Source organism: Ambystoma mexicanum, chromosome 12 (genome assembly GCF_040938575.1).
Source record: "Ambystoma mexicanum isolate Mex_15411 chromosome 12, UKY_AmexF1_1, whole genome shotgun sequence".
NCBI classification, from domain to species: Eukaryota; Metazoa; Chordata; class Amphibia; order Caudata; family Ambystomatidae; genus Ambystoma; species Ambystoma mexicanum.
Genome location: NC_090936.1, coordinates 476947162 through 476972311, shown reverse-complemented (window position 1 = coordinate 476972311; position 25150 = coordinate 476947162). Strand labels below are relative to the sequence as shown.

Here is a 25150-nt window from a genome sequence, read left to right as displayed (position 1 = left end):
ACTTATCAATTGGCATAAAGTAGGGTTCCAGTAAAGATTAAATATTAAGAGACCTCTTTCTGAATGACCCATTTCAAAATACACCTGGATACCAATATGCCATGCATAGTATTGGTAATACATTCTACATTCTGGCCGAACATGTTTTTTTTACTGCCGACAGAGCGCCTGATGGTCGCCCACCAATTGAACTGGTTGCTAGTTGGGAAACAATGGTATAGCAGTCTAAAGCTGGGTTAGATGTGAACAAAGTTTCTTGGAATAATACAATGTTATATTCCTTGAATATAGTTGCAGCGATTTGTGATGAAATGACGAAGGTGAAACGCTCACCTTGTTTCCACGGAGATGCCTCACGATGAGCCGGGATGCTCTTTGGGACCTCTCACCTTTCCTTGAGTTCGGGCTGTCGAGGATCGGCTCTAGAAGACAGGAGGTGAAGTTTAACTGCTGTCCCTTCCTTGCGACCCACCTCCCGGGTTCCCCATGCAGTTCCCCAGGGGACTTCTCTCACCTTGATTTCTATAAGGATGCACTCTGTCCTGCCGCACTGGGCAGGGGCGCGTCGTTAAAGGCACCGCTCCGCCGAGTTCCTTCACTGGCGAGGGCCGGAGTTCAGATCGGCTGCAACTCCCTCTTCTCAGGTAAGTCTTTAAAGGTGAAAGCAATGTCTTTATCAGGGTTTGCACCAATTAACCTTTTCCCTTTTTGCAGATGCTGGAAGTTGCGATGGAAGCCGCAGCCAAGCTCAAGAAGGCAAGATGGTACGCCAAGCGGCGCAGAGAGCGTCCTTGCAAATGGCTAACCTGTGCTATTGTTTGTCTTGCAGGTCGAGAAGAACTGAAGATGAGTAGTTCTCAGGAATCCAAGGAACGAAAGATGTCTTGGAGGTGATGGTCTTCCTGACGAACTGGTAAGTGGATGCTAGACCGCTGAATGCAGTTCCCCAGTATTCCTCATGGGGACGGCCATGCTTTTCCATTGCCCATTGAAACCCCATCCCAGCAGGTCTCTCCGATGCCAACAGCGCCAAAACTGGCTCCAAGGAATCCAAGGGGAACCGAATAAGGTCTTTAGGGCCCCGTGAACCCTCAGTGGGGATAAGGTCGTGACAGGTCTTCGTGTGTTCCAACTCTCAAGAATTTGACAGTTGGTCATCTAAAGTTGTGTATATGTGTGGCAAGAGACATGCAACTTATTCCTTTTACACATTTTTTCCAATCCCATATGCTGACCAGGTCCAGACATTTGTTTAGGGTCTGAAGCAATAATCTAGGTTTTTACAGGTTCCAGTGTAGGTTTGGTAATGAAGACCTAACACCTAGATCTTTAGGTTTAGGTGTACAATACTGAAGAGCCTGTACGCCCTCTGCAGTCAAATTAGTTCTACAGTTTGTGTGAATTATCAATAGGGAAAAGACAATCTGTCTCATTTGAAGAGAAAAGATATATCTCTGGTTCCATTTAGAGCTCCGACTTTTATTCTGATTTGTCAGCTGAAACCACACTTTGAGGGCTGAAAACAGTTTGAGTTGTTAAGGGGATACAGCTGGAATGTTTTTGGGTGACACATGGACAACAGGAACTGTCTTTTGTAGCAATGACACATTTGCTTGTGTATTGGTTAGTGAATCTGGAAATTGAATTGCGACAGCACAAGATGGTTTAGAATTTGATGTTTTTAATTAGCTTCAATACTTTTATGGGGGGATTTAGTTCTTTTTGAATCATCTTCAGTTTGAGATCCAGTAGTTTTTTAAATTTCACCGAGTATTTTTGGGACAATTTCATCAGCCAAGGTAGAAGGTTGCACATCTTCACTAGATGTCGACTTGGCATTTGTGGCCTCTATTCTTTTCTCTGGGGATTTTTTTTGATTGTTCATTATTCTTGCTTGTTTTAGCAAATGCTTTGAAAAAAAAAGTATTTTCCCTCAATTTGTTATTTGGTTGTTTTTTTATTCTAGTGACAGTTGCATAATTACATCCACCTTAAATATTTACTTTTCCAGATCATTGGACTTCTTTGGAGCAGATTTTTGTGACAATGAATCCAATGCCTTTCCTCCATAAGATTGAGGCTGGTGCTCGTTGTGCCAATCTCAGATATTCAAGAGTCGACACTGAAAGTGGAGTATCGTTTCCACTGCAAAGATCTTGAATTAAAGATTTTGTCTGTAGCTGCTGTTTTCGTCGAATCCACGGACGAGAAGTGTTTTAAGTTCTAACCATGATGACTCATTGCTTTTTTTAAGCAGAAGTTCATTCGACAATGATTTGAAAGCTTTTTTGTAACATGTCGTTTTGTGTCATGAGAGAAGTGAGTACTTTGGATCGCGTGTTTAAGGCTGAAGTACAACAAAATTTGAACATCCGACTTTTGTTAATTCCATCAATGTTTCAAAGACATTTACTAACTAGGTTAACACGAAACTCAGTGGAGATAGTGCTGTATCTTTCGGTCTGGATGTATCGATATGCTGGTTTTTGTCAATTAGAAGTTCCTCTGCAACAAAGTTATCTGGTAGAATATTTACTTCTATATTGGGTCCTCCGTTGGAGTTAAGAGGCAATGCCATTTGTGAGGAAGGAGAAGTGGAGCTGGTCCCCAACATTAGTACCAGCATTGTGTGTAAGTTCTAAAGAGGGAATCAAGTTTCCTTTATACAGGTTATCATTGTGAGAATCATTGGATCCTTGTTTTCGTTGTGTTTTGGTGGCATCAGACTTGTAATCCATGAAAGATTTTCTACAGCACTTAGACTGAGATCTTACGTGTCTTTTGTTTGCTAAAGTATTTATATGTTGTTTCATTGTGGAGGTTGAGACTGAAGTCAATATTTTGGGTCAAGGTGTTTTACCAAAATGACTAATTGTTTGAATTGCATTGTCCAGCCATTACGAGCGGCGACATGAATTCTGAACTTTATCCATATTTTTAGCAAATACTATTATGAGCATGGTGTAATTCCCGAGCTTTAGCAGAAGACGTCAGACTATGCATTGGTAAGGTTTGAAAGCCTGTTTTCGGTGCGCTTGGTCATCTTTGAATATGGAGCTTCTTGTTGTACATTTCTATTGAAATAAAGCCAAATGCCCTGCGCTTTTGTGCTGGGGATTTGTTGACTATCAGAGGAGAAATAGAAAAGGGTATTCTGCATGCATACAATGGGGCATTTAAAAAAGGGCTCAAAGGCAGACTATGCCAACAGTCACCCCAACTGAGTACGTATCTCAGCTAGATTTGTTGAAAGTTGTGCAATGGAAATAACAGCGTGGAATATCAGAAATGGGCTCAAAAGCAGATAGTGCCAGCAGTCACCGTAACTAAATTCAGTCACAGCCGTGTTAGCGAAGTAATGTCAATATTTAGTGCTCTATAAGTAATTTATAACCATATGGATGAAAAGCTTCAATTGCAAGGTTCACCTGCCGGCGGTCTAAGAAGCTGCAAGCTGTGTGGACGGAGAACAAAGTGATGGTTTGCTTGTTTGGATGCAGTAATTGTAGGAGTGTTAATAAATTACGGCCTAAGAGTCGGCTTGGGACTCGAGGGCTGAGGGGCTCGCAGTCGTCCCTTTGTTTTGTGGCAAGTGTTGCTTTACAATACAAGCAGAGATCACATTAGTACGCTCCTTTGTCAAATTAAGGGAACGTTGATGAGACACCAAAGAACACAATTAACGTTATACAGACAGTTGCCACGTTGATGGGCCAGCTACATAATTTTAGAAAAACAAACTTGGGCCATATTTAGTGTGGGAAGAGGCACTGTGTAGGAATTCATCCTTTCCCTCTATATGAAGCAGTTATCACACGCTTGTTGCAGCCCCTGAGGAATGTCCATTAAGTACCTTCTAAAATGTTTGCAAGGCCTCTAGCTACCAAAGTACATCCTGACCAATCAAGATTTATCAGAGATGAACGCACTAAGTATGAGGCGTCTATGCAATATATTACTTCAAGTTTAACCCACTGTATTGCTGTGGCAGTGTCGGACGCAGAGAAAGCTTCCAATTGAGTCTCTTGGAATTTCTTATTTGAAGTGAAGACAAATGGTTCCAGCCAGTACATATCCGCTATTAAATTACTGTATACCCAGTTGGTTGCCAAGATCAGGATTGGAAATAGTAACTTCTCTTTTCCTGCTGGGACGGGGCTTAAGACAGGGGTACCCACTTCCACAACTTTGCTTTTCAATTGAACCACTTGCAGATCTACAGACCGTGAGTTATACGCCTCAGATGTGGTACATTATCCTTTGCGGATGATGCATTAATGTACAGTAGAGACCCAGAAACCTGGCACCAGTTATGGCAGCTGTAACCAAATTTGGTGAATACTCAGTACCCAGACCAAATCTGAAATGTTCGCATTAACACACCGAACCATACATCCAGTGATTAACATCAACCTAAAATGGGCATCAAGGCATAAAGTGTCTGGTAGTTTGTGACTAGGAATCAGGTCAATTTATAAGATAGTAATGCTGAAGCATGCCCAACGTCCCTACAGTCTTACAGCACTGGGGAAAGAAACCCCATTGCTGCAGGGGAGGATGGCACCAAGTAATAAACTGTTGTGCTACTCAAAAACCAAAGGTTGTCCCTTTGACAGCTGTGAGGCCGTTCATATTGTATACAAGCACAGCCAGACTGAAGCTTGCTGATATGACCAAGCAATACTCAATGGGTGGGAGTGCCAGACCCATCACCTGGTAGCCCATGCTAGTTATGATACATGAAGGCTCCTCCACCTTCTCATGTCAAAATGGAGGGACGATCAGTGGGAAACCAGAATGCAAGCAGGGATTATAAGGGATATCAAGATACCTGCCCGTATTCACCATTAAAAGCTACAATAAAACGCTGAAGTATTCAAGAACCCTACCACTTTGAAATTCCACCAATATGCAATCCACGATAGCTGTGAGAGGGGGCCGAGGGCATGTTTCCAAATGGGAACTATCCCTAGCATAGGTGCAGAACCAATTGAGGAAAGGTCCACTGATCACACTACAATATTTGTGATTTAAAGCCGCCTTCCAAACAAGTGACAGTGCCAAAGGAAACTACACTGCATCCTTGTTTTTTATTTTATGTGCCATGGTTTACAAAAAACCTAAACAGTTACAATACGGTACATAAAAGATCTAAAACAAAAACAATCTTAATAAAATACAAGTTTAACAGAAACGCTCAATTTACCTTAAAAAACAAACAAGAGCAATAGTCAGATATATTCGAGCAATAGTCAGATATATTCTCGACCGACATAAGACGCGACCAAAGCAGCTCCTTGGAATAGTGCAAAGAAAAACAATCCCATTCCTTCTGAAAGGAGGTCGCTCTCCAAGGTCTTCATTTTTCCACAGTAGAATTACCCCTACAAAAGCGACATGTATTAGTGGAAACCCCCTCAGTAGATAGTCCAATGATAGTCTTTTCCTTGGTATGAATTTGCTTTAGCCTAAATCTCCATGACGTGCCTTCTCACAAGGAAAACACTAAAAGTAGCCAGTCCAAAGAGGAAATTGCTGAATAAGTTGTTAAAGCTTCCAGCTTCATTCTCCAATCATCTCCAAACAATTTTAGTTTGACAAGATCAGGATTTTCCAACATTCCCCCTTTCAGTAGATCCAATCCAGCAGATTGCACATACTTGCCCTATAAACCGTAATAGATTTCACAGAGCAGTTTTCCATAATCTTATGCAAACCAGTACAGAATTGCGGCAATGGATGGATCTTAAAATAGATCTTTAGCCGTCTCCAATATAATCTAGCCTGTAGGATAATCAAACGCAATCCATGGCAAACTATCACGTTTGGGACTGGACTTAAAAGCCCAAACACTTTTCCAGAGTAGGCCCTGCATAGTGTCAAGACAAGGGCCCAGGTTTACAGATGCCATGTCCAACCCGTATAGCAGCACTACCCAAGTAATATCTCAACACAGGACACAATCTGCACACAGTTATTAAAAATGCAGTGGAGCCGCCACCTTACCATCAATGCCATTCTCCACACATTTATAGATGTAGTGGATAAATTGTAGCCCAGATAGCGAATATATGCCACCCACTCCAGAGATTCAGTCCCCAGTATGCAGGTCATAAAACCTTGGGTTTTAGCTCCCTCGAAAAGACCACCCTTTCGATTTTGCACTGTTTGCCCCCAAATTGTTATAGCGGGCGTAAGACTGAAAAATGTTGAGCTTCCCTTGGAGGCCTCGCAGAGTCAGATCTGCGAAGGCCAACCAATGGATTGTCAAATGTCCCAACCTCACAGGTATCAAATCGTGAACCCCACAGGTACAGAGAGCATTGGGGCCAAAGTGCACCCCTGTCTGAAGCCCAATTGTACAAAAATAAACCTAGTAACAGCAATTAAGGCAAATACATATGTATTAATTCTCATGCAGCAAAACAATTAACTGTACCAATTTCCTAGGAATATTAAGCCCCAGGAGCTTGCCCCCGCACAATCAGATTGAAGACAAATCCAGGGGGGCCGTAAGTATCCCCCCCCAGACAGTTTTTGCACTGAGCAGCAGATGTTTTTACTAATGTTGCTTTCAACAGTGTTCCCATCAATTGCCGAAATCGCACCTGAAAGCGAGAGTGTTTTTACTGAGAAAGCTATTCAGGTCTGAAGCAAAATGGAGTAAAACCATCAAGGCAACGGGCCTAAAATTGCCCGGGTCACTAGGATCCTTTTTGTAGATGGGAATAATAGTTTGTGTCCAGGAACCTAGAACTATGAGAAACATTAAAGTATTGCTTTAAAGAATATGACCATGCAACCGGGTCCTTTTGGACCAGGTGCCCTAGATGGTTTCAATCTATTAATCTCAAACTACATTTTTGATTTGCCATGGGCAAGTACCCACAAAAACAAGATTCTTCAATTGGTCAGCTTGGTGATGCAGATTGACTGGAATACTACATTTTTCAGTGAAAAAAAAAGACACTGAAGTTCTCCTGAATTGCATTCCCGTAGCTATTTTCTTATTTATGCAAAGCCAGAATTGTCTAGTATTTGCATTCATCAGGGACTTCAACAGCTTGATTATCTTTTAGGAAACGCTCAAACCTAAGATTTAACATTTGTGTCGTTGACACTCAAGTCTCCCCTCCCCCTTTTTATCAGGCTAATAGCTGGTCTAGCCCTTTGGAATCATAGATCCTTTGGTCAAACCAATGGGGAAAAGAACCCCTGGATCAAACCCCAGTGTCAAAGCACACCTTAATACAGTCATTGACTAGGCTGCAAACTGCTGATGTACATAATCATAAAAACCAAACCGACTGCTCGCCAACAAAGTATCCTCTTCTAGGATGTGGTTCATGAGTTTACTATACATTTTCCCATTCCAACGACAAATCCCATCCTGTCAGATATAGGTACCAGCATAGGGCAGACTGCATGCTTGGCGGTCAAACCTTTCATTAAACGGTTTGACATGGAGACGGCCACCAGGGGGCGCATGGATGAGAGACGTGTTAAGAGTCTCTCCGTGCCCCTGGCCCCAGTTTGTGAATGTGCCCCCCCATTCACCCCCAATTGCTGCCCACCACATCTGCTGAGCGGAGTGGAGAATGTGCTGGGTAAAAACCAGAACGAAATTGGGCCCTCAATGCCGAAGATCTGCTACACACTCCTGGAGGCGACTGGCGCGTAACAGGCGGCTGCGTGGATTGGGCCCAGCAGATGCCTTGCGGTTGCTCCGCAATATTGCGGAGAAATTGTGCAGTGACCTGCGACGCCCTGCTGCAGTCGCCAATAATTGCAGGGTTGCTAACCAGACTTGCCAGCTGGAGGCACTAGGAGTCGCCCCCCCGCCATAGTTTGTGGCAGCCTGCAGGGCGGGCGCGACTGCTGTCTGTTGTGAGACTTGACCCCCTCATCGGCTTTGCCCCATCCCTCTGCATTGCTTAAGGCATTGCTACCCCGCTGAGAAGTGGAAAGCCCCAATCCTTTACTTTGACACCTGGAGCTGCCGCTGCAGCCCCCTCCTGGCTTGCAGTGCCGCACCGTCCTTTGACCAAGCCCAGGAACCGTGGGGCTCCCGTTGACTCACCAGGAGTGCTGACGAGCGAGCCGAGTGCCTGTGGTGTTGCTCCTGAGGTTTTCTGCAAACAAGTTTCCTGGCCTGTGCTAAGCGGAGGTGTGGGGGTGCCACGAGGGATGACCTGCATGTTGGGGCTGGTCTGGTTTCTGGGTTCCCCAACGCCCGACATATGATATGATCTATGATAAGGCATTTATAACGCACCTATACAGACAAGTGTTTCAAGGCGCGATGAGGCAAGGGGGGAGGAAGGGGAGACAAGACAACAAACCTACTAGGCCAGGTGTCCTTCAGATTGCGCAAGTGCATGGGAAGGGGAAAGTGCAGGGGGTGGGGAGTGAAGGGGACAGTGCATTACATGGGATAATAGAATAAATATCAATAGTAAAGTACGGCCAGCAGGTGGCAAGTGCAAGGAAAAAGGGTAAGTGCAGGCATCGGGTGTCAAGTGCTCATGGTGGGACTGTAGGGATACAGAGAACAGTCCCAAGTGCGGGGGTTTCCAGGAGGGCAGTGCAGGTGTGCGACTGGCAGAGCGGGAGACTTGGGCCAGAGATCAGAGGGTGGCCAGGTAAACCAGTGCCGTTTCAGTACCAGCAGGGGAGAGGAGGAGAAAATGCAGAAGCAAATAAAGGTTATGAGGTGCTTCCGGAACCAGAGATTAAGTTTCAGGGGGCAGGGAGGCTGTCCAGAGGGAGGCCCCGGCCGAAGAAAGTGATCTACCACCAACTCGTTGCTTGGAGAAGCGACTGACCCTGAGGGAGTTGGAGGCGGATGAGCAAAGAGCTTGAGAAGGAAGATATTTAGGAAGAGTGAGTTGAAGGTATTGAGGCCCCAGGCGGCCTTGTGGACGATGCAGAGGGTTTTGAACGTAATCCTTGCAGCTACTAGGAGCCAGTGCAGAGATTTCAGGCCTGGAGAGATACGAGGACAAGTCTCGCAGTCCGGTTCTGGATGAACTGCAGAGGGCGGAGAGTAGAAGCAGGCAGATTTAGACGGAGGCTGTTGCAATAGTCCAACCTAGAGAGAATCAGCTCTGGAGACAGTGAGCTTCTGGGGGAAGGAGAGGAAAGTAAGACTACCTCTGAGGAGGTGCAGCTGATAGTGTGACTTCTTAGAGACAGATGTGAGGAGAGAAGGGGAGTGTGGAGTCGAAGGTGACCCTGAGGTTTAGCCTCGCACGTGGGAGCAGGGAGAGGGCCAAGAGAGGCCGGCCAGAGAGTGATAGGAAAGGAGGGTGTGGGTGTACCGATGAGGAGAATCTCAGTCTTGCTGGCATTCAGGCAGAGATCATTGGCGGCACACCACTCCTGGATGGCAGACAGTCAGATGAGAGGGAGCAGAGGTGGCAGAGGGTAGCCTAAAAATTAGCTGAGTGTCATCCGCATAGCACTGTAAGCACTACGGTGGGCAAGAAGTGCACACTGGGGTGGGCCTGCTCCGTGATGACCCCCCCCCGTGCTTTGGCAGAGTCCTCGGCCCCCTGGAATGAGCTGGGTGCGGTGTAACCAGACACCACCCTTGCACGCCACAAGGTGACAACCTGTTGGGGCCTTAGAGGATCTCCCTTTCTCCAGATAACCAGTTGGTGTGCAGACAGGCACGATTACTTGACCTTTGTGCTTGGTGGCATATGTAAGGGACGACAAGCAACCACCACACAAGCCATGGTGAGATAGACGCAATGCAAACCAGATAGCTTAGCCTTTGGATCACCTGGATTGTGCGTCACAGGTGTGAGGGCCCCCAGTCCGGGGAGTGTGCCCGCCCGTAGACCCTACATACGACGAGAACACTTGTGCCAATAGGGGCCGGACTATGCAACATGCCTAACTGAAGAACGCCCCGGCTCAAAATTGGGTTCCCCTGCACAGCCCAGTGCCGCCCAACAAATATTGCACACTCAATACTTGAACCCATTGTGTGACCAACCCCAAGACTGTCGCTAATGACCTCCCCTCTCCGGCAGCCAGCATAACCAGCGTATCCCTGAATTGCAATAACCACTGCAAGACAACTCTGGGTGTGTGCATTGCGATAGCGCATGGAATATAAGGACAGGTTGGCCCGATTCGCTTTTGCCCACAACGACAATTCTCCCGATTTATCATGGACAATGGCTTCAGACAACCATAACTCAACCGCCACAAAAGGAGACGTTGCTGCGCTCCTGGAGGAAATGAGGGGCATACACACTGACATTGGGAACAAAGTATATAAGATCACCAACCAGCTGGACAAGATGGAGGATAGACTCACGGAGGTGGAGCACAATCAAGTCTTCCCTTGACACTCTGAAGCACAGATAGATTTGCGCCTTGGAGACATGGCACGCAGAGAGGTCGACCTTGTGCTAAAGGTGGACGACTTTGAAAACAGGGAGAGGAATAACCCCGGTTTACCAGGATCCCGCAGAGGGAAGGAGAGACCGAAGGAGAGTTGAACAATACCATTTACCGAGTCCTGAAGCAGCTCTTCAATGACGATTCCATCTGTGCCACAAAAATTGCGGCTCCACGGGGCCGGCAGACTGGTTGGGAGGCACGCGTTCCATCCTGGTCCGCTTCCATAATTATCGAGACAGACAAATCTGAGAAAGCCAAGTCAAGTGGTGCAATATTGCTAAATCCGACGCGAGTGACAATATTTCAGGACCTCTCATCAGTTGCCCTTGCAAAAAGACAGCGGTGTTTACCCCTCACGACATGGCTGAAGGTTAAAGGCGTGCAGTACAGATGGGTTACCCATTTTTGATCATGTTCGAGGCTGAAGGCCAGAGGCATAAACTAATCGGATTCGCAAATTGACGACGCCATCAAGGAGCTAGTGGGCGGCGAAGAGCCGGCCTCCGATAACCAATACCAATCAGGAAAGTGAGCGTTGGCAAACCAAGAGGTCACAGAGAAGGGTCCTAGGTGCAAGAACATTTCAAGCTGCACACACCTTCACCTGGCACATGATGAGTTTGACTTCTTAACGATGGATGAGGAGCTCAGCAGGAGGAATGGCCTGGTGGCCACCAATAGGGGATGCATCGTCTCCTACACCCCTTACACCTTATTGTGACATCTAATGCCTAAGCATGGGGGGGGCTGTCAGGGAAGATGCTTATGGTTCTGATTGAGTACACGGTTTAAAAGGTTCATTGTTGCAGGGCGACTTTGGGGTCACCCGAAAATTGTGCTTCAAAATGAAGGGGTCAGGCATTCAGTCCCCGATGGTGGCTCAGTACTCACCTGGTGAACGGAACAGAGAGGCTGGGCGCCTTAAGGGAGTTTTGGGAGGTCGGATAGCAACCCTTCAACATTCTGATATGGTTCGTTTGACAAATGACAAGTCGGGAATACAGGTACATGGGATGAGCGTGTGGGCACACATTGGTTACAAATAGACGCTAGATGGCGACAGTGATTGGGAATCAAATGAAACATATGCACACTTAATATTAAGGGCCTAAATTCTCCCACTAAGATCCATGGTTGCTAGAGAATTCGGGAGGTCCAACATTGATATTCTGTTTCTTCAAGAGATGCGACAGAGGGCTAGTGAAAGGGATATCCCAAGTGGCATCATAGGGGACACTTTCTGGAGCTCTATTTGTAAAAAGGCGGGATTGGGAATCCTCATTCAGAAGGATCTACGAATGGCGGTCACAAAATCCCGGGTCGACCACGGGGTGGCGGCGGGGAGTTGGAAGAGCTCTGCTGGTCACAGGGGCCATTAAAAACACAATTCTTACCTTTGCTACGATTGATTCACCGAACCAGGGGCAAAAGAGGTTTCTTCATAGAATCACAGAAAAGATATTTAGCATGTCAAAGGGTCACCTAGTTTTAGGTGGTGACTTCAACACCTAGATGAATAATATACTGGATAGGCAAACTAAGGATGATGTTTGAAACCCACCCCAGGCACAGACAAGCCGAAATAAAAACTTCCCTGGACCTATATGTCCTTACCGTTAGTTGGAGGCATCTACACCCACTAAAGGCTTCACTTTTCGTTCCATCCCACATGACACCCTCATGAGAATCGACTTTGTATTCATCTCAGGAGGCCTGTTAGGCGTACTCTGCACTGCGGACATTCAACCAGTTGCATGGTCGGACCACGGCCTTACACCGCAACACAAAATGGAGATGTAACAAATCTTTATGGGCTGGTCCGGTCTTTCGAGAGGATTTGGAGAATGAAATTAAACAATTCTTTATTAGCAATGACAGGCGAAGTTGCAAAGATCTCTGTATGGGAGGCAGCTGTCACGACCCTCGCCCAAAACCTCCTCTGGCAAACCCATTGGCCAGGTGGAGTCCTGACTCAGGCCTCGAGCCTGGCATCCTCTTCCAAAACACTCTTGGGGCCACTCCTGGTGCCTATGGCGCCAGGCTCATACACCATGAAAAACATGCGCTTGGGAACTACTTATTGTGTCGTCAGCCAACATGGAGGCATCCACATAGCTTGGTTCCAAGGAACCAAGCTATGCGGTCTAGTGTTTTGGGTGTGGTAGCCTAGAGACTACATTACCTGGACTATTTTGTTGGGGCCATTTAAACCACACCCGAGCAAGACAACACGCTTCGTGTTACCTTGCAACGTGACGCTCGCCGTGTCCAGCTATTCCCTCGAACCTCAGAGAAGCAGAACCTGCAAGGAGACAAAAGGAACATTAGCAGGAACATCTTACCTGCAGTCTTCATCTTTAGCCACTCGCAGCTACCGAGATCAGTTTCCTCGAATCTGTACACCTCCCGGACAGAACGATCTGAAAGAGGAAGATAGAGGCAACATTAAAGAAAGAAGTAGAGACATTTGCAAATTACTAACTGCTCAAAAGGCTTACCTGGCTGGTCGCCTCTCGCCTGGCACCACTCCGGACATTCCACTCGCACTGAAGAACACCGCGACCTACAAGGAAGGAAAACACAGGTTAGCAAAGGCAAGACTTTGCAGCGCTGCGCATAGCGCTTACTTACTGCATCATAGCGCTCTTAATGCACTATCATTTACCAGAGGGGCTCAACCAAGCCAGTTCGCCGCGCTGAAGCTCTGCATACCTAAGGGAGAAAAAAGCCATTTTAAACAAAGAAAGGCATGCAGGATAGCAACAAAACTAAAGCACAGCAATAAGACCTACCTGAACAATATCAAACGGGCCGGCGTCAGTGAAGTAACTGGACCGCACACGCCCATGAAAGCTAACGCGCCCCTGCAAAGAAGGCAGGATGGAGAGCACGCCCAACTACCACAAGGTGAGGAGAGGGCGCCAGAGGGACTGAAATCATACAGGGGTGGAGGGAGGATACTTACCCCAGTCGGTCTGTCTTGAACAGTCCTCCCGAATTTTCAGGCAGAACCTTCCCCGCAGACCACATCAGGGCAAAGCTGAGAAGCACACCAGCGAGTAACCCGGCTGGGTGGCGTCCCTGTGGATACCAGGTGAGCGTAACAGCAGCCAAGGCCACGTGGAGGGGTATCCTTATCAGGGAGGGAACCCAAAAGAAAAGGGAGCGCACCCACATAGAAAAGGGCTTCAGGGAGAAAAACACAGCGGAGAAGCTTGCAGTCTTCCTTGCAAGACAGGTCTAAACACCTTGCTGAGGCCAAAGAGTTCAGAGAGGAACTGAAAGCACTTAAACTATGTAAAATTGCCCAGTCTACAATTTGAAAGAAAAATGGTATGAAAAGGGGGACAAGGCCGATGCCATCCTAGCAGCGCAACTGCCCGCACAGATTAGAGAGGTGGGTGCACACGACAGCTCAGACAATACCCTCCCAATTACAACTGAAACCTCCCCAGAAGGAATCCAGGAAGCATTTGCAGCTTTTTACGAAGAGCTTTACTCTAATGAGCTACCTCCCACACAGAGCATTGATGCCCATCGAGGACTCCTGCCTTCCCCCTTTATCCAACTCTGATGCAGAGGCCCTTGGCAAACCCGTCACGGGGGACGAGGTCAAAGACGCCATCAAACATCTTAAGATAGGGAAGGCCCCGGGAGACGATGGCTTCACCCCAGGTTTTTTTTGTTTTTGTTTTTTTTTTTTAAACATGGTCTACATTCTTCGCCCCTTTCCTTGTAACCCTTTTTAATGACATCTTCGACACAGGGCGAGCACCTCCATCTTTTGCACAGGCCCTCCTTGTGGTTATTCCAAAAGAAGGCAGGGATCCGAAGCAATGATCGATGCCAAAATATATTCTAGAATCATAGTGGCCTGGTTAGAAACACATCTACCGAGATTAATACACCCTGACCAAGTAGTCTGTAACGGGGAGGCAGGGCACCGATACAATGAGAAAGACACTCCACTTGATACATTAAGCACAGAAGATTAAAGGGGACCCGACGCTCCTGTCAATAAACACCGAGAAGGCATTTGACAGTGGCCTGGAATTTCCTAGAAGGGGTTCTTATACAGATAGGCCTGGGACCGAGACTCCGTCGAGCCATAAGGTTACTTTACTCATCCCCGAGAATCTGTGGCCGTGAACGGGTGCTATTCCAGATGGTTTGAGTTGAAGAGGGGTACAAGGCAGGGCTGCCCGTTACCGGCGATATTGTTTGTCCCATCACTTTAACCACTCACCCAGAAACTAAGGTTGGATGAAGGGGTGGAGGGAATCACTGTAGGGGGACAAGAACATAAACTGGGCCTGTATGCCGATCTACTTTTGCACAGAAACCCCCTGAGGTCTATTCCAGCAGCGTTAAAAGTAATAGAGTACAGCCGACTGACGGGTCTCAATCAACACCGGGAAATCAGTCCTACCAATAGATAAAGTAAAGATGCAGAGGTGGAGCGACTCGCCCCTCTAGGGATGAAAATTGCCTGACCACCCTCAGATATCTGGGTATTAACGTCACATAAGAGCTGAGAGATCTATTTGAGGCTAATTTCCCTCCAGTAACGTTGGCCATGAAGGATATTGAGAGATGGTCCAAACTTACCTTATCGTGGATGGGTCACCTGAACACCATCAAAATGGTGATCTTACCTAAGATACTCCATTTATTCCAGATGCTCCCCATTCAAATGCCCAGTGAATATTTCACAGCCACCAGAAAGACTCTCCTTAACTTTCTATGGCAGAATAAGAAGCCCACAGTGCACAAATCACTACTCTATCTCCGCAAAGACAATGGTGGGGTGGGCCTCCCAGACTCAGTTGTATTATAGGGCCGCTCAACTGCGAATATTGATTCCACATCTCAGACATCAAGTAGACCTGCAGCGGGGTGGGCCTAGACCATCTCTTCCCCTATAATGTCATAAAATGGCTCTGGGTTCCCAGACCGAAATTATTGAACAGAATCAAAAGCCACCCTATCCTCTGAACCCTATGGTCAGTGTGGAAACCGGATAAAGGAAAGATCACACGGCCCTCTCCCCTGGGACACCTATGGGCCGAACCCAGAGGGGGTTCCAAACCTGTTATGAGGCCATGTTGGAGGGCAGGACAACTATGGAGAAATAATAAGTTCATTACCATACAGGAGCTCGAAGAAACTTTAGGTATAGGCCCACTCTCAGTATTCCAATATTTGAAATTAAAGGCTGTCATGACCAGAAAGACCTGGAAGGACTAGTTAGAGGGGGAACTCGCCCGGTTTGAAAAACTCCTAGACACTAGCACGTGCTCAAGGGGTCTCATAAGTGCGATGTACACAGCCCTGGTAGAGGTAAATCCTGCCCAGTCCTCACAGATTTGGGGAGGGAACTTCCCCCTGTGGACATGGCTCCATATATGCAGAAGAACAGCGAAAACCTCAATATCTTACCAATACAAATGGCATGGTATAAAGTTATTATATAGATCGCAATAAGACCTGGCCAAACTTGACAAGATGTACCAAGATATTAGCCAATACTGCTGCCGGGGGTGCAGTAATAAAGCTGATTATTGGCACATGTGGTGGGGTTACACAGCAGTCCAGACATACTGGGAGGAGGTGCTTAGCTGGATTAAATAGCTGGACGGGGTAGAAAAAGAATATTTTGTAAGGTCTGGTAGAAGTAGAAGGTACAAACTCCAAACTACCAAGGATGATAAATGGCCTACTTTTGGCCGCTAGGGCCTGTCTCACAACCATGTGGAAAAGGGCCCGCCTCCCAACTAAGACCGACTTGATTAATGTTTCCGCAAAACCTATTGAATGGAAAATCTTACTGCAGCTATACATGGAGACCGCACCTCTATTGATGGCGAATGGTCCAAATTTCGTTCAAAATATATTACATAAAGTGACGTGTATTAGCCCAGTACTATAGAATAAGACATTTCAATGATCTGTCAATGATGCCTGTAGTGAATTGCAATGCGATCTGAAATGCACCTATACAATGTAATGTTGAAATTCAAGAAGAGATATGGACCGCTAAAGTGATACTATGATTGAACCTGCAGACTTAAGGGAAAGGGAGCGGGTGGGAACTTGGGGATCAAGGGGTAATTTAGCAGCAGCATAATGTGTTTCAGTTTGAAAACCAAAAAGGTATCGCACATATTGTCTCACCTCAGTTACATGTTACGCATATTCTCTACCCCTTTGGAAAACAAACATTTTATTTGAAAAAATAAAGTTTATCAAATGGTCACTAGCACCTATATCAAGAAGAGACAAGTTACTACATCTGGTTTTAAGAAGCGATGAGACAATCAAATGGTCTATCTAGGATACTGATGAACCCCTATGCCAAGAAAAAAGGCATACGCACATCACGGATGGCTTCCAATTGCTGCAAATCCAAGTTGACATAAATGAGTCCCAGACCAACCCCCCCCCGATGAGATTTTGAGTACCTACTCTTGGAATAGGAGATTAAAGCCCTTGCCCTTTGCACAAAAGGACATTAAAATCTCCCTCCACAATCATGGTCTGATAACTCCCTGTCAGCCAGCAGTTAAATACCTGCAACAAAAGTGAATGGAAAGCAGGGTTAGTCTGGGTTGGAGTACATATTAACTAACAAGACATTCCCAACTGATCAGAAAAGCTGGTATTCACCGCAAGGATGCCTTTTCCCGCAAACCAAAGCGTGAATGAGACGAGTGTGTATGGCAATAGCAATACCAACGCAAGGTCTAACCTTTATTCCACACATAGCCAGGGAAGAAAAAGTGATGAACCCTTCCAATACAAACCTCTCGGTACAAATTTCCTGTCTAAACAAATTAAAACTCCATAAATAAGACAAACCTTAGCATATTTGCCAAAGGTTTTTCAATCCGCAAGTATTCCAAGAAAATTTCCCCATTGTAACACCTGCAGACAAAGGTTTGAACAGCAAACAATCCAGGACCAGTCCTGTGAAATCTTTGGTCCTGGTAGCTGCTACACATGATAGCATATCCTCTGATGTTGCCCATCGCCTTGGACACAACCCTAGATTGTGTCAGAAAAGGTTTAGCTGGGCATCTCCCCACACCCTTACCCCACCAGAGTTCAAATCAACCCAGTGCGTAGCCCAAAGAATGAACAATTGGTCTCCGGTTCCAAATCAGATTACAAACCATATCTGAGAAATGAAAATATGAGGCCATACGATTGTTATTTTCCATAGACCAAGAAATATGATCGATGTCGCCAAAAAGACATTAGCGGTGGATTTGATTAAATTGGTCCAACCCTCTTGACCTATTCAGCTGCCCGAGTCCATGCCTATGTTTTCAACCTCCCAACCAATAATCTTGGAGGTGTACATCACACTAAGGCCCAACGTAGGTAGCTGCTCCCCAAACACAAAGTTACCTGAAACTATCCTGTTATGGGGCAATCTGCACCTGTACCGGCCCCAATTATGGGCTGAACAGTGGAAGGATCAGCTTGCGACCCTGCCCCTCTGGTACTAAATGGATCGTCTGGGCCCCTTCCACAACTCGTTCAGCCAGAAAAGGCCCGTGCAGGAGTCTTGTCAGATACACTGTCAGACTGTGCCAGAGGACGTCCAAAAGTTTGATTGGTGGATTCTGCCAATCGCCTCAGAAATTCAAAATCTGAAGCACCGTTGGCCCCTTCAGAGGGGTAAAATGAGTCGATTGCCGTCTCTTGCCATCAGTGAGATCATAGAACAGAGGTAGGGACTGACCATTATTTCTGTACCATAGGACTAGTAGGTCAATCAATTTCTTGAACATTTAAATCAATGTTATCGACAACTGGCTCACATGTTATTTGGAAACATTGGTAACTCTAGATTTTAGCCAAGGTTGATTTTTAGACTTTCCCCCTCACTGCTTTCCTCAGATCATCTGACTGAAGCATGGAAAAGAATGATCCTCCACATCAACCAGTAATGAACCTCCAGGGATATCACTGATCTCACCCGCTGTGGGTCTCCAAAAGAATATTTAAAGACTTGTGTGTTTCGCAGATTCTGTGCAAACTCCAAGTAGAATCAGGAGGCACGCCGATATCCACACCCGCTGAACCATTACATCCAGCCACCAACCCCACAGGGCTCAAAGTAGATCGATTCATCATAGTTTTAGCCACCGGTAGTTGGAGGCTAAAATCACCCTGGTCTCTACATGGAAGGCCTCTCAAATATCCCTCCACAATAGACTATTTATCATTCATCATATTTAGAGTATCAGTATTAGCCCTCACCGCAGTTGACATCAATTCTTGTTGATCATTGAGGGCTGTTCCGTTTGATGAGAATTCCCCCAGATAGGATCATCCTATTTCAGTTGGTGGCAGTTTATGCCAAAACCTGCCAGCCTGTGAGGTTTCCATTGGCAAATGCACAACTTCTAGCCCCACTGCTGGACAACCACGAGACATGCATCTGTGATGCCATATTTTTATTAGGGTCAGTGGAGCTTTGACATCAGAGCATCGTTCTCAGTAGTGCCATAAGGCTCCCTCTACTTCGAGCGCCTTGATGACGACTTGGAGGCACACTTATGGGCTTAGCATAGACCTCAAGAGTCGTCCTGGAGGCACTTTGGCAGACCAAAGACACAGCCTTGTTAACATTAACCTGTTCCTGCATCCCCCATATCCCCATCCTTAACCTGCTCCCGCGTCCCCCATATCCCCATCCTTAACCTGCTCCCGCGTCCCCCATATCCCCATCCTTAACCTGCTCCCGCGTCCCCCATATCCCCATCCTTAACCTGCTCCCGCGTCCCCCATATCCCTAATCAGTGGACATAAGGATTCGCAAGAGGCCCAACCGTTTCACAACCCAACAGCAATTCCAAAAGTCAGTAATCTTTCAGAACGCTCCTGTTCTTAGCCACAAGGTTCATAAAAGAATTGTGGATGCACAGTAGAATTGCCACAAACATTTCCCTGTCATTTCTTGTCCCCACATACATTCCCCATAATTGAATCCCCCCCTACATTTGCCGATACTTTAAATCTAGAAAAGTGGTCCTTCTGAGAACCAAATACAAAGACAGTCAAAGGAGTCTGATGGGGAAGGCCCGGAGGAGCAGAATGAGGGCAGGACTACACATCCTTATGCAGTTTCAGGGTGGAGGCTGCAAAAGCACAAACACACCCATTTGCAAGTTGGGGGAACTACTAGGGGCAGCAAGCAGGTTTCCCAATGTTTCAGGAGTTATAGATCTTTGTGGCAAATCACCTACACCCCTTACAGATGTAGTGGCCACCTCCAAGCTCCCAACCCACTTGGCCCCCTTTTCAGCAGTGTTCGATACATCCCCTCTTCCACTGAAGCGCTTCCAAGACCACCAAAGCGCTTCAAAGACCTGGAGGCCCTCCTGTCCAGACTCGGATGCAGCAATCTCCAAATGCAGTACAGCCACAGACCTCAGTACGAAGGGACATAATGGAGCAACCAAACCCACTCCGTGCACTTGCAGCCAAAGCCAACTCCTCCGGGTTGTAGACTCGTCAAACAGCCCTTATAGTAGTAGTTGAAATAAGTCCAAATTTCCAAAGGAACTGAAAAAATATTCAGTGACTTCTAGTAATTGTCAACAGCCACACTACCGAGAGAACTGACTCAAAGGCAAATGCCTGCAGTCAACTCTCAGAATAGGGGAATACTAAATCAGTCACGGTAAGCACCAAGAAACTGGCTCAAAGGCCTTCCGCACGCAGTCACCAGCTCTCCGATTACCATACAAAGAATCCAATGCAACACTTGGTTCGGCAGTATTAAGGGCAACAGACCCACTTGTCCAGTCCCACGTGGTATAAACTTGACGTTCCAATGTAGGGAAGAAAAGGTAAGAGCAGCAGCATAAAATAGGGCTGGGGAAGTATGCAGTGATCTCTATTCACACGCGTCCGCAACTCACCAATTGTCCCTCATATGCTGAATCTAGATCGTTAGAAGGCTTAACAAGCTTGGGTCAGACTACAAAAAGCAGTAGTCAGCCCAGTCTGCACCGGCTGCCTCTAAGCCGCGGGAGAAAGGTTTTGTAGCAATGTACTGCCCACTTAACACAGCCACTGAAGAGACACTGCAGATAACTCCAGACTCCACTGCCTCTATGCGTCTCCAACACATCCTTGTATTAAATACATAATGAAATTACAAACATCCAGACATGTTCTAGAATATGGTTCAGCTAAACCCACAACCTAGATCCCGCGAATCAGACCAAAAAACTAGGCATTGATAGTGAAATTGTGGCATAAAGCCTGTATACTCACCAAGGTGAGTAAACTCCCAAGTTCAGACTGATCTAATTTGAAGTATTATGACAGCTTCACAATGCCGAGCAAAAATATAAACATTTGAGAAAACTGCAGAAGTTAAATGCACAAGATGTCATACGACAGGGGCAGACTACTTCCACATGCTAGTCATGTCCTGGTCTTACAAAATACTGGATGGAGGTTGTGTGGAACCATCACTGATGGTGGACTTGGAACTGGTGGTAGACCAAATGTGGTGGCTTCTAGGTTATGCAAAGAGGTCCACCATTAAGAGTAGAATTCATGCATCTGGGTTTTACTTTGCATAAAAGGGGTCATACTGAAAGGAGGGAACTATGAAAAACTAACTTCTGAATTCATGGCTGTAATTATTTGGACCTTTATGTATTAATGCCACCTATGGGCCAATGCAAGGAAATATGGGGCTACTATAGATATGTACCCACAAAGCAGCCAAACTGTGCATGATGAGAACACAACCAGTAATATGGATTTTGAATGAATACTTTAAGAGTAATTAGAAATATACTTGAATTCCACAAGTATGATAGCATGGAAATGTTTTTCTTGGACATGGAGAGATATACAATACCATGTTTTAAAATTAAAAAATGAAGTTATGCTCTTCACTGTACATGGTAACTGCTACAGGAGCTTGTTCAGAAACATGGAAGGACCCCTTTATATCTAGACAGGAGTGGCTGTGTAACGCCTGGATCATTTGAAATGGGGAAATTAGTCATGGGACAAGACTCCCCCTATCTATTTGGTTATGGAGTGCTTTTCTTTTCTCACAAGGTAAAGGAAATCCCTTCGAATCTTGCAAAAAATATGGAGATAATGTCAATCAGCCACACTGTGGTGGCAATGGATACCTAGTCAAGTGGAGTGACGTAACAAGAAAAATTCAAGGTAAGTAATGGGAAGGACCAGTGGAATGCTTTTCCGAGATTAATCTGGGAGTGCAATTGAGCGTCCTTGGGAATGGAGCAAAAGTGTTTTAAGGATTACGTCGCTGAACAAAGTGAATGTTGGTTTGCTAATGTATCACTCTGATGCATGGTTCTTCAAGACCAACTCCCTTCCTTATATGCACCAAGCCCTGGGGGAGACTTATGAAAGGTGTTACGCCAGAAGTTCAATAAACGTGAACAATGCTCGTATCAATCTCATCCACCTAGATTGGTGGGGGAGATACTTTTGATTGTTTCCATATATGCAAACACGGTTGGGTATTATGTTCGAATTTATTGGAATAAAATATAAAGCTATGCACAAGTACCTAGGTGCTTTGCAACATGACATTCATTCTTGCAAGAGCAATTTTTAACTCCATCCTGAAATTGAGGGTTACACGGTTTACCAAGTAATCCTGAGTTTATAGTTCCAATCTTTTTACAATGTGTTCAAGCATGAGCTTTACTCAATGCTCTGTTCTACACATCTGTTTCAATCTCATACACACCATTCTGATATCATTGCTTTGTCCCCTTGCTCTCTTCTGGGACTAGGACAGAGGCTGCTCATACCCACCCATTAACTGAAGAATCTGCAATTAGTAAGTCTGGATATTAAACCGTGTAGCACCTCTAGAATGTGAATGTGCCATCCTGTGTCACTTCTGAAACTTGCAATGGTTGATGGATCTGAAATGCATACCCACTATATACTGTCCAACTAATGGTACCAAAAGCTGTTTTTCGTTCACTATTCAGTGAAAGTAAGGAGGATGACTAGGGTCTATCATACTAGGTCACTTACCATTGCAGTACTCATTCTGAATGATCATGTGGTCATCCTCTGCCCAGGCTGAATAATATCGTACCACATGAGGGTGATGGCCCAGCACAGCATGGGCATACACCTCTTTCAAAGCCATCTGCCTGTGGAAGAGAACAAAATGTTACTAGCGAAGTCCCAAATTAACACTTGGCAATCCAACACTAGGCTTCCAAATTATTTTATGAAAATGTGCAATAACAAACATTAAGTAATCTTGGACTTACTCATTGGTAGAGCCTTCAAGCGGTCTCTTGGAGCGTTTAATGGCATAGATGCATCCATCCAGGCGTTTCACACATTTGTAAACTGATCCAAACTCACCAGACCCAATCTTTCCCAACTCCAGGAACTCTGTAGTGTAGCGGGAAGCAAGAGGATTGTCCCAAAGTGCAAACTTCTGGAAGAATTCACAATAAGGGGCAAAAGAAAACCGTTTTAGGTATCTAGAAGAAAAGTCCAGTCAACTCCTAATAAGCAAGGACCCATTAAAAAGCAACTATTCCTTCTGTAGCAGATTGCAAAACATCCCAAATGAGCAACTTTTGCATCTTCCCCATTTTTGGCCTACTTTGCTTACAAGTCAAGTCCCCCCTCACCCCACGTCCAATCATAAAATGCCACCAGTCATATCCATACTGACAGCAGTTAAGTTCAGATCTTTTCAGAAGGTTCTTTCGTTAGTATGCACTACATTTCTATAGGCAAATGCAAGATCAGCATTACTTACTCAACGCCAAACCCCGTTGCTATTATGTCTCATGAAGCTAAAGGACAAATCAAAACTCTCCAAGTAAAAAGTAAAACTGACAACATGCACATTGGCGGCGGAGCTCACTTAATAGGTCCATATTAACTCTGGACAAGTATTTTCGGATCATTAATCCCAAAAATTAGATATAGGACACCAACCATAACCACCAAATGTCCCCCAAAGTGGCAAGCAAAAGTCAAACTGACCTAGGTAAGCATATCCAGCTTGAAATCAGGCACGTACTAGTGAACATATCCATGCACATTGGGAGACCTGTGCTTTTTCAACCATCAAATTGTCTAAAAGCCACAAACTACAGAAACATTGTAGAAAGCTACATTTAAGGGCGAGGGGGTGGTAATCCCTCCAATTCCAAGTTTGCCTAGGCCTCCATTACGCCCATCAGTTTTTCCATCATGTTTCCCCAACCAAGCAACCATTCCCTTTGAAGGCAAAAAAGGGGTTGTTCAAAATAATCACCAAAGCAGCTCTGGCCAGTAGTAATATTGTGGACCCTATGCAGTAAGAAACAATCCCCATCTCTTTAGGAAGCAGCCCAAAACTACTACAAATGTGTTCAGTGGCCTGGGAATCGAATACATCCCCTGTACTAAATCCATCTCAATGTCTCTGCATATATGCCAATACACTTCAATTTCACCACACAGTCACCAGCATTGGGAGATTGTGCCGAAAACGCTTGGCTCTTACTACCGTCTATAAAGTAGCTTGAGGTCATAGCATTTTTATTGGCAGTTCTCGTTTTAAAGACTCTTGCATAGCCTACAGAAGTCACCTGAGAATGCAGCTATTTGTATCTAGCTATCCAACAGTCTACTCCCAGTTAAATTACAATTCTAGAGATTAGATAAAGTTGTACCCTTGTGTGTTTAAGAGGTTAATGAAAGGGAGTTAATTTCCTGTTGAGTTTGTTGGGGTCCCTTTCAATTGTAAAACTAAACAGATATTTTGATAAGGTTCTCTAATTGTAGAATGTCATCCCTTCCATCCACATTGGTCAACCTTGCTTCAAACCATTGATGAAACCTTCATGGATTCGATTGCTTCCCAAATACAGCAGATACATGATGGTCATGTCGACAGAATTAGAGTACTAGCATTTTTTTTAATTGCCAGATAACTGATGCAAAGACTTTTTAAAATGGCTGTGACAAGTCCGTAACTAAGAAAGATGCACAATGATGTATACTTCAGATTGTGGCCATTACATGAACCTTTTGTACGCATTATTCAAGTTAATGGCAGTGTGAATTGTTAAATTGGAATTAACCATGAAGACCAATGAGGAGTAAGGGATAATGTGGAGATTGAAGAAATGTGGTGAAAAGATGTCAACTGGAAGTTTCGTACTTGTGTAATCTTGAGTAAGCCGCCATCCCTTGTGGCCAGATTCTCCCCTCTGAACAAGTGTACCAGTGCTGAGGTCTGCAATGGGGCTGCATCTTGGAATAGTGCAGATGGTGAGATTAATTTGGCTACTCTTTGGCAGGTGCAACATCTTTGCATATAAGGGGGTCGTCGCCCTTCAGACTCAACCGTACATTGGTGCTGCCACTGGTAGGACTATTATAAAAAGCCTTACCACTTGCCGTTGTCCCCTGGATTTCTTTTAACCGAGTGTTCCCCCTTCGGAAAGTTTCAACTTAAAAATTCCCTCCATTCTCTGACTGCCAAGATCTTTTAGAAACTTTAATATAGCTTTATAGACCTACAGTGAGGACTGTACCGGGTGTTATGGGCCCTGAAGACCAAAGCGGGGGCATTTAACAAGGTATGAGGGACCATAACCCCCCGAGCTGCAGATCTATAAATTAACACTCAATTTTTTATTGAAGTACAATAAATGAGACATGTTTAATTGAAGTAGAAAAAATTGCCAAA

The 25150-nt window shown here is 45.4% G+C and overlaps 1 protein-coding gene across 2 annotated transcripts in view; it reads right to left on the bottom strand.

Moving 5' to 3' along the window:
• WEE2 (WEE2 oocyte meiosis inhibiting kinase) overlaps positions 1–25150 on the bottom strand; it is a 195135-nt gene that overhangs the window by 84735 nt on the left and 85250 nt on the right. For both annotated transcript variants that reach the window (XM_069628749.1, XM_069628750.1), the window contains exons 5-6: positions 22722–22894; positions 22477–22598 (exon numbers count right to left, since the gene is read on the bottom strand). In XM_069628749.1, coding sequence (XP_069484850.1) covers positions 22477–22598; positions 22722–22894 — 295 coding nt within the window. The remainder of the gene's footprint in view (positions 1–22476; positions 22599–22721; positions 22895–25150) is intronic.